Here is a 10,248-nt window from a genome sequence, read left to right as displayed (position 1 = left end):
TGTAAAATTAGGATTTGGGCAAAGAATAATTAGGAAAAATGGTATATCAAATGAGAAATTGGTCCAATATTAAATGAGTCACCAAATTTGTCTTTTGAAAATTGTTCATACGATTGGTTCCTGACATATTTTGGCAAAAATTTGGTAGGAAAGGTAACGAGGGATCAAAAGAGAGGGTTTTTTTTTTTCAATTTATTAAAAGCTAAACTCGCTCATTTTGATTTTAAGGGACTAAAATTTCATATCAATAATATGTAAGAAACAATTGGTGCAATTTTCTCTTCTAATTATCTTGTTTGCTTGCTCGAGGCACATTGGGGAACATTTGAACTTTGTACCGCAAAATAACGAAGACCAAAGTGAATAATTGTTTGACAATTGGCGCTAATCATAACTTCAAGAAAGACAAAAGGAAAAAAAAAACGAAAATAGCTACTACCAGATTTTTGTTATTAAAAAAAGGGAAAATCGTTCAAAACATTCCTTATATTTTACAAAATAACTTTTTCCGTCCCTCACTTTTAAAAGTGTAATTTTACGTTCCTTATAAATTCACATTGATCAAATTTGGTTCCTACCTAGGTTTCCGACTAGTTTTTAGTCAGAATCCACCACGTACCTTGCACGTGATTATTTTTAAGGGGCAAAATTGTCAAATCAAAATTTACATAATCTAAACCAGAATCCCTCACATTTCACAAAATAAATTTTTTCTTTCCTCACATTTCACAAAATGAATTTTTTCATCCCTCATATTTCATAAAATGAATTTTTTTATCCCTCATTGACCATGTATATGAATAAATTTTTTTTATCCACATATATATCTATTTGATTTCACATGAATAATACGAATAACATGTAATATCTCTCTATTTGATTTCACCTAAACAGGTTAATTGTTATTGTACACATGCTATTCAATAGATATATTTATTTGATTTCACCATGTGAATTTGTTCAATATTTGTAATCTTTTCTCTTTTAGTAATAATTCATTTATTGAGTTGTATAATAAGGTCATCTAATTAATGCATCCTAACTTGAATTCTATAGTCATACTAACTTGAATTGTAGTTTAAATTTGAAATTTCTACTCACGACTTTTAAGACCAACAATTGAATTACTTGCCTTGTGATTGTCTTAAAATTTGAAAGTGCTAATTACTTATTTCTTTTTGTCATACTTTTTCTTTGATTTTTTTATTCAAATTTAATTCGATATAAACATTCGACAATGTCCAAATTATTTGATTTCGTCTAAATAGGCTAATTATAATTGTACACATGTTATTTGTATTGTTCAAGTGAAATTAAATAGATATATATATGAATTTTTTAAAAAAAAAACTATTCATACATATGATCAATGAGGGACGAAAAAATTTATTTTGTAAAATGTGAGGGATGAAAAAATCCATTTTGTGAAATGTGAGAGACAAAAAAATTTATTTTATGAAATATGAGGAACTATGGATCGAATTGTGTAAAATTAATTTGATAATTTTGCCCTTAAAAAAAAATCACATACAAGGCACGTGATGGATTTCGACTAAAAACTAGTCAAAAACCTAGGTAAGGACCAAATTTGACCTATATGAATTTATAAGAGACGTAAAATTAAACTTTAAAAGTGAGGCACGAAAAAAGTCATTTTAGAAAATGTGAGGGATGTTTTGAACGATTTTCCCTTTAAAACAATTAGAAAAAAATGGTTGAGTCCGCTACTATGTTTGTGAACAAATTGAAAAAGAAAACAAAATGTTCCTGAACAAATTTCTTTATTGGACAAAATTGAAAATTTTGGAATGAACAGTACACGTACCAGTAGGGTCCCTTTAAAATATCATAAAAGGAAATCATTTTGGACAAATTTGAAAATTTTGGAATGAACAGTACACGTCTCTTTCTCTCTCCCCATCTTTTTATATTTTTTTAATATTAATAAGATTGCCAAGAACAAAGAGATTAATATTTTGACTTTTTTTCCTTGATACAAAAAAGGAGAAGAGCGACTCTAAATTTTTTATTGTTTTTGTTATACAAAGAGGAGGGTACTTTCTTCTAAATTTTTTTAACTTGCTAAATTGGTTTAATGGTGGGATAAATTATCCAAAAAATAACTTTAGAGGATAAATTGATAATGAGATTATAGTTTATAGGGGTAAAGTGATAATAATTTTAAGGGATAAACATGTCTTTTTATTTTAATTAATAAATTCCGTTAAGTTTGATCGTTAGTTTTGGAGGTAAAGTGACTAAAATATAACATTAAGAGGGATATTGGTAGTAACACTGAACGTTAAGGCGGTAAAGTGATAATAACCTATCAATTTTAGCCTTGTTATTTTTGTCCCAACCAATTAGGGAGAAGAGAATGTGGAGGAGGGCTTTGGTGACAGGAAAAAAAAACATAGAAATAATTAAATTTTGAAAAAAAAAGGTAATTACAACCCGTAATAAAATTAAGGGGAAAATGAAAAAAAAAAAACTGTGACAGCTTGATAATGTGCCAAACAAAAAAAAAACCAAAAATACAAAAAAGGGGAAATGAAAACACTAAAAACACCTTAGACTCCCATAGAGCATCGGAGGCTGGGATCCCTTTTCAAGAACTTGCCCCAGCGTCGTTCCTTGACCGATATTTTGATTATCTTTTAGTCTTTAATTCCCAATTTCCAACAATATTTGATTAATAAATACTTGCTTTTGTATACCCTTTATATAGTTGACTATTGTTTTAAGTATGCAATAGTAAAAATTCAAGAATCATTCAATCCTTCACATCATCACCAATTTTGATTACCTGGGTTCTGCTCAGTCAGCCAATCAGGTTTTTCAACTTGCCCTTGTCTTTCTTTTTGTTTTTTAATTGGAGACAACGCTTTTCTGTTAAGATAATCTGCTGTTAATCTCCTGAATTAATATACTACTAGGTAGATTCATGTTTCTGTTTATTCTGATTAAAGTGAAAGTGGGAATATATTCTGATTGAAACACGTGATTCTTTTGCTGCAACTTGTTTCAACATTCAGGTGAAATTCAAACGACTTGTGTCAAATTCGTTCCTTGTATCTTTATTCTTGTATTGAAGTCCTGGACTGGAGATGAGAGCAATTCTTAGGTCCATTAGACAATTTAGATCAGCTTTGCGATATAGAGGAGATATATTCTATAATGGGCTCTCAAAAAGACAGCATTGTCGGGTTAATAAGAATGGAGGGTCAGTTTACTATACGCCTCAGTGTACAGATTTTTGGAGATGCCAGCATCCTTCTTACATGATCTCGAGAGCTTTGCATACTGATGCGGTTAATGTAGCTAATGGAGGTTAATATCTAACTATGATTCAGTTTATAGTTTGGGAAAATTAGGGAAAAGGGCGCACTAAGATGCCTAACTAATGAAGAGGGCACACTTTTGGGCAATTAATTTTGAAAGGAATTCGTATTGCATTTTTTACAAAATATATGCTAAATGTTTTTCTTGAAAACTTTGTAGATTTAGCACAAATGGCTTCATAATAAATACCTGAATGTCGTGCCTCTTTGTGAATTAAGCATCCAAACTTGCCCTTTTCACGAATTTTCTGTTCTGCTTTTGTTATTTGGTTACACTTGTTTCGTAAGGTTGATGTTCTCCTCTTGGCTGGTTATTGGTTCCATTGGTTTTATTGCAGAATTAATTCAAGGAGGTCCTCTTGTAGAATATGAACGAAGAATAGCTGCTGGTGAACTTGTGGATGGAGATATTTGCCAGGTTGGTAGTACAATAAAACAATACATCATGCAATTTGGTGGTGGATTTGTAATTTGGATTTTTGTTTTCCAAGTGTATTTGGGTGCCAGTTTGAGCGGGAAAATGGATTATAAGAATTTGACCATTACTTGCATCTTGCTAAGTTTCTCAATTCCTTCTGTCCGTAATTTGTTTTAATGAAATAGGGTTTCCTTTTTAGCTTTTGTAATTATTGCCGTACTAGGTTTCTTGTATTCTTTGTTAATGTGCTGGTTTGAATTAAACATCCTGGTTACTGGTAATTTTGGTACTTAAAATTGAATTATCTAAAAAAATTGTATTTGCTTGAAATCAAACGTGGATATTTGGAAGGAAAAAGTTGATATTAAGCAAATTATTACTGTGCCATGAGATTACTCATAAGAGTGAGCCCTATGTTGTTATTTTGCCTGTCAAAGACATCCTGACATTGATTTGCAGTTAGGCACCCTGAGACAACTGCAGAGACTCTATGATGAGCTGGTCGAGACAGCTGATGCTTGCCGACTTGATCGATATGCAGCTTCGGAGAAAGCAGGAAGGTGAACCTTACCAAGCTCTCAATCATTTGTTGTTAATCGTTATGAATCTGTAGTCCAATGTAATTGTATCCAAGTATCATTTCATTTTTTCATTTCAATCATTTTTCAAGTAAGTGTCAGCAATTTGTCACTCTTTTGCTTATTTCAGGAGTCGGTGGTTGTGGTCACGTTTCATACCACAGTCTTCATATGCTCCTGTGAAAGGACTCTATCTTTGTGGAGGAGTTGGTACTGGGAAAACTATGTTGATGGACATGTTTTTTGATCAGTTGTAAGTATAAGACTAAAAATGATATAGAATGATAATTTGAGTCTGCATTTTGATTGCTGTTGAGTGTGCAAACACGTAAAATTATTGCCGTTCAACTGTTCACTTGATTTTCAGGCCTTGCAATTGGAGGAAGAAAAGAATTCATTTTCATGACTTTATGCTGAATGTCCACAGCCGCTTGCAAGTATGAATTTAACCCCTGCAGTCTTCTAATTATGATTATTTTTTAGGTTCTAATTATCAAGATTTATTTCCTAGTATTTAATGTATATTTGCTAATGGACTGGTTACTGGTTGATAGTCAATTGGAGCTCTTGCTGACTATCCCAATATGCAATGCTTCTATACTAACCAACTAATGCCTGCTAATCTCTCCATTAACCACTTATTTCTTATTTTCCTTTATCAAATGATATGTTAAGGTATCTAATGCTTATTCATGCTGGCTATGTCTATGAATGATTTGATTTAATTGTGATTTGATTTAATTGTAATTTGATACAATTTACTCTTTGATGCAATACTAAAGAATTTATTGAAACACTTTTCCTTGAACTCCTACATTTGCAGAAGCACAACGGTGTTGCTGATCCCCTAGAAGTTGTTGCTGGAGAAGTATCAGATGAATCAATCTTGTTATGTCTTGATGAATTCATGGTAATGAGAATTGTGTAATAATTTTATTACTTTTGTGTTTGTAAAGTATGTGTACTACCACAGAAAACTTTTGCTGTGATCCTGGATCAGTTTGAGTTTGTCTAGTACCAGATGAGCTCATAGAGTTGTGAAGCTAGTAATGGAGCATAAAAACGAATTCTCCTCCACTTGCTTACTTTTGTCTGAGAGCCTTCCTGTATCTATGTAGGTTACTGATGTTGCTGATGCATTGATACTAAATCGTTTATTTAGGCACTTATTTAGCCATGGAGCTGTAAGTAATTCGAACTTTCTTCAAATTTGTTTTAATGGCTTCATACTTTATGGAGACTTGTTAAAATAAGAAACTGAAGCTTTGTATTTGGTTGATGATGGGGATAAGTGTAGATCCTTGTTGCTACATCAAACCGTGCTCCTGATAATCTTTATGAGCGTGGACTTCAAAGGGATCTCTTTCTTCCTTTTATAGCTTTACTGAAGGTATGAATCTCAAGGATTAATGGTGATTAGCTACTCTAATTCCTAAAAGTTATGTTTTTTGCGCTGATCATCTTTATGACATTTGAACTAATCTGATTGCCTGGTCCTAGAGATTAAATCATTCGTTTAAAATGACTATGAATCCAATAGTATGAGTGAGAAAGCTTTCACAACACACGCACATGCATTCTCTCTCTCTCTCCACCAATACTTGTATTTTCTACCTTGTGCTTATATTCTCTCTTTTTGTTGATGTCTTGCCAACTGGTATTTTTGATATTTGTTTTGAGACAGGAAAGATGTATTGTTCATGAAATTGGGTCATCAGTAGACTACCGTAAGATGACTTCGGTAACGTATCATATTCATCTGATTTACTCTATGAGAAGTTATTTTTGCTTATGTGTAGTTATGGTTTCCGATTGCATAAAATCCAGTAGTACCACTATTTCACAAAAACAAAGAATTAGCTGTGTGACTAGAGACTTTTCTCTTGCAATGCAGGCACAGCAGGGTTTCTACTTTGTTGGGAAAGACCTGTCAAGCCTTCTAAATGAAAAGTTTCACCAGTTGATCGGCAACCACAAAGCTGTACCACAAAAGGTGGAAGTAGTTATGGGAAGGACATTGCAGGTGTGTACATTGTCTGAGATTTGCAATGGTCTTGGAGAGGTGGGTGAGTGGTGTTGAATGCGTGATCGTTTCTCATTCTTTTCTTATTTACTGACTTTTCAGGTTCCGCTGGGTGCTAATGGCTGTGCCTATTTCCCGTTCGAGGAACTCTGTGACAGACCACTTGGGGCTGCAGATTATTTTGGATTATTTAGTAAGTTTTTTGGCTTTTCAATTCTCCATCCCCCCCCCCCCCTTTCTTTTTCTGGATTTTGGACCTAAAATATAGACATTGGTGGCTTAAGGATGGTTATCTGTTTTGCCCTAATTATTCTTAGCTGCAATGGATAATTAAGCACACAGTCATACATGTTTCGAAGAGCTGCTGATCAATGCTGTTCTTTTGAGCAGAGAAATTTCACACACTGGCTTTGGAAGGTGTGCCAACTTTTGGTCTCCACAACAGGACTGCTGCATATCGGTTTGTCACTTTAGTTGATGTTAGTCCTTTTCCTTGAAAAATCAATATCTGTTCAGGTTTTGTTATTGGTTAATGAATCCTCGTAGTCCTATATTAGAGCAAAATCCTCTAAATTTATCCCTATAGGACATGCTGCAGTACAACGTGTAGATCCTTTTTAAAACAAAAATCAAATACTCTGAGAAGAAACTTCTGCACATCTATTATGTTCTAGGGCATTCAGTCCTCTTGAGGGAACAAGATTTGACATTTTACACCCCATCATTGGATAGGTGATGTATGAGAACAAGGCTAGACTCTTATGCACAGCTGAAGGGTCTCCAGTTGAACTTTTTGAAAAGATAGTGACGATTGCTGATGCTCAGCAAATGTCACCCAGAACTTCTTCTAGATCGAGGAAGAGTGATGATTCTGACCTTTGTGTGGACAATGAACTGGGCTTTGCAAAAGATCGTACCATTAGCAGGTAGATTTTGTTTACCACCAATCAGCTAACCTAAATGGTTTGTGATCCCAGACATGCATGTGGTGCATAATTTGTGACCCATTCATTATGTAGCATTCCTGATTTGGGCTCATTCACTCCACTGAGTTCTTAAAATGTATATTTGTTGTCTTAAAATCTAATGTAGATTAACCGAGATGAATAGTCGGGAGTATTTAGAGCAACATGCTGCAATGGTGGCGGAGATGCAGCAGTTGCCTGCGGATAGCAGTAAGGATGTTTTACATGCTTAGTTCCGTGACAGTATTTGTAACATTGCCATTTACCCTAAGCTGGGAAGTTGGTGTTGTCTGTAAGGTGATGGAATTACAGCACATTGTTACAACAGAAGCTGGCGATTATTTTATACGTCTTGTTTCATAGGTTTTTTTCTTCTCTTTTCATGTATATTTGTTCAAGTGATAATTATTTTATGGGTCTTAATAAATTTGTTATTTGGTAAACCGTTCATGCAACAGTTATGATGACAGCTTGAGAGAAGCATTTGTTGTACAAACCATGTTTCATAGATAGGCTTGCTTTTTTTCATAGCTGCTTCAAGAAAACTCTATGCTGTTATGATGATGTTGTATTTATAACTTGAATCATGATGGTAGACAATTCTATCTATACTCCTTGGAAAGAAATTACATGACAAAGTATTGTGAATTCTTGAAACTTTTCAGCTTTTTGACTCCAACATCTTGTACTCTCAAAATTTTATGGAGTTTTAATCTTCAGTTAATGCATCACTGAAATACTATGAGAGGTTTTAAATTTTCAAGTTCTTACAAATTCTTATAACTATGTTTTACTTTCAAAATTTTGGAGGCAACTTATCAGAAACCCCTTCTTGTGCACTCCGAAAGTTAGTATTCATTCTCGTGCATTTAAAAATTGGTAACTTACCTGTTACCCTTCAAATGGTTTTCACAGATATATATATATATATATGAACACAACTTTTTAGATTCCATCTCTTAGAGAGCTCCAAAATTTCGGCTAATTCCTTAAAATATTGTCCAAAAAGAAAATCCAATAAATATGATTCTGACACTCTTGTATTCTTAATCTATGAGTCAGCATGGCAAGCTGTTGGAGAAAATAGGGATTACAAGTGCATGGAACTTACAATAAAACTATTACAAAAATAATTTCAAGAATTTGACTAAACTAATTTTTAGGGAATTCAAAAGAGTTTTCAAGACATGTAATCACTTTGCTTAAGGTGTTATTTGCCCCACTATCCTGCTAACCGAGATAAAATGACAAATTACCTCTAAGGAAACGAAAACTAGCCTATGGCAAGTTTAACCTTAATTTTCATAAGATAGGAATGAAAGAATTTGGTTTTGCAAATCTAAAATAACTTAATTAAGCACAAGTTGCCACAAGATAGGTTTAGACTAGCTCTATTTATAGGCAATCTAAGAGCAAAAGTACATGAACTTCACTTCATGTCCATTTATGAATATAGTACACCAAATATATAAACTAATGCACTTGAGAAGATACAATAATGTATCTTCACTTAATGTCCATTTATAAATTTAGTACTTCAAGTACATGAATTGAATAGTTCCATGAACTAATGAACTTAAGAAGATGCATCAATGTATCTTCACTTAATATCCAATTATGAATTTAGTACACCAAAGAAATGAATTGAGTAGTTCCATAAATAAACTAATGAACTTGAGAAGATACATCAATGTACCAATGAATCTTATAGGAAATTCATAAATCAAACTTCTAGACATGAAAAAAATATCATATCACAAGTCATGATCAATTTTCATAATACAAACTAAATTCCAATATTCCCCCACTTAGTTTGTAGTATGAAATGATAAACCAATACTTATGATATCATGCATAAAGAGAAGTAACTTTCGTTTTAAACTTTTCCTTGGTGCAAATAATTCACAAGTTCTAATCAAATCAAGATGGCTAGATTGCTTAAACCAAAATTTGAAATTAGAATAGAATTATCATGCACATGAACTAATCAACTTGCATCCAACAAGCACATATCATTATTAGCACTATTACCGGCCATGTGCTCATCCTAATTCATGATCATGTATAAAAGATTACTTTAAACTTTTACTAGAAGCGGCACCACTTCTATTATCATATAGGTAAACTATATTTCTAACTTTAACAAATAAAACACTAAGAAAATATGTTTATTAAAAGAATACTTCTCAACTTGCTCAATTAAGAGTAATATGATGTACTACCACTTGGAATGGTATACACAAAAAATTGTAGTACTCACAATCACTTATTAGCAACTTGTTTTTACCCTTTAAACATTTCTAACTAGGGGTAGTACTAGAAGAAGGTTGGGTAACCATTGCTAGTGATTCTAGATAAAAAAAATTTAATCTCATTCCTGATGTTGTCGAATTCACCAAGTCTCTTGCAAGAGTTTTAGTCAACGGATCCGCTAAATTATTATAAGTTCTTACAAACACAACTGTGCCAATGCCATCATTCAATATTTGTCTAATATAGCTGTATCTCAAACTTATATGTCTAGATTTACCATTTTATATTTTATTCAATATTCTAGACACTGTAGTCTCACCATCACAAAACAATGCGATTGCAGGCATAGGACGAGACCACAAATTTATATCAAGTAATAAATCTCTAAACCACTTTGCCTCTCTACATGCAGAAGCTAAAGTTATGAATTCAATTTCCATGGTGGAATGAGTAATTACAGTTTGTTTCTTTGAAACCCAAGAAACAGCTCCACCACCCAGCATAAAAATCCATCTTTTTTTTTGAAACGATAGTTTGTATTGCTTATGTCAAAAATATATACAATCTGAGCAAAGGCTCAAGGATACTTTACAAGTTGTGCAACTTAGCACAATGGAACTGGATAAGTCCATTCCACATCTTGATTTCTGCTCAAAGCTTGAGCACTAAT

The 10,248-nt window shown here is 32.9% G+C and overlaps 1 protein-coding gene across 2 annotated transcripts; it reads left to right on the top strand.

The window, feature by feature from the left end:
* The first annotated feature begins 2,601 nt into the window (after window positions 1-2,601).
* Window positions 2,602-7,768, top strand: LOC113781990 (AFG1-like ATPase). Of its 2 annotated transcripts, XM_027327902.1 has the most exons (15): window positions 2,602-2,833; window positions 3,036-3,330; window positions 3,680-3,759; window positions 4,219-4,319; window positions 4,468-4,590; window positions 4,705-4,774; window positions 5,161-5,247; window positions 5,456-5,521; window positions 5,635-5,727; window positions 6,022-6,078; window positions 6,232-6,360; window positions 6,463-6,553; window positions 6,751-6,839; window positions 7,093-7,286; window positions 7,453-7,768. In XM_027327902.1, the coding sequence occupies exons 2-15, from the start codon at window positions 3,108-3,110 to the stop codon at window positions 7,556-7,558; spliced, it is 1,509 nt and encodes a 502-aa protein (XP_027183703.1). In that variant the 5' UTR covers window positions 2,602-2,833; window positions 3,036-3,107; the 3' UTR covers window positions 7,559-7,768. The 2 variants fall into 2 exon arrangements, with proteins under 2 accessions (XP_027183703.1, XP_027183704.1); XM_027327903.1 differs by lacking the exon at window positions 6,022-6,078.
* Window positions 7,769-10,248: the final 2,480 nt, after the last annotated feature.

Source organism: Coffea eugenioides, chromosome 9 (assembly GCF_003713205.1).
Source record: "Coffea eugenioides isolate CCC68of chromosome 9, Ceug_1.0, whole genome shotgun sequence".
Taxonomy (NCBI): domain Eukaryota; kingdom Viridiplantae; phylum Streptophyta; class Magnoliopsida; order Gentianales; family Rubiaceae; genus Coffea; species Coffea eugenioides.
The sequence above is the reverse complement of the archived record's forward strand: the minus strand, read 5'-3'. Positions and strand labels throughout refer to the sequence as shown.

Excerpts from the sequence above, each read along its gene's own strand:
- LOC113781990 (XM_027327902.1), top strand. The coding sequence starts at position 3,108 with ATGAGAGCAATTCTTAGGTCCATTAGACAATTTAGATCAGCTTTGCGA. Across the intron at positions 3,331-3,679 it reads GGTTAATGTAGCTAATGGAG|AATTAATTCAAGGAGGTCCT; the intron begins GTTAATATCTAA and ends GTTTTATTGCAG. Across the intron at positions 5,248-5,455 it reads TATGTCTTGATGAATTCATG|GTTACTGATGTTGCTGATGC; the intron begins GTAATGAGAATT and ends GTATCTATGTAG.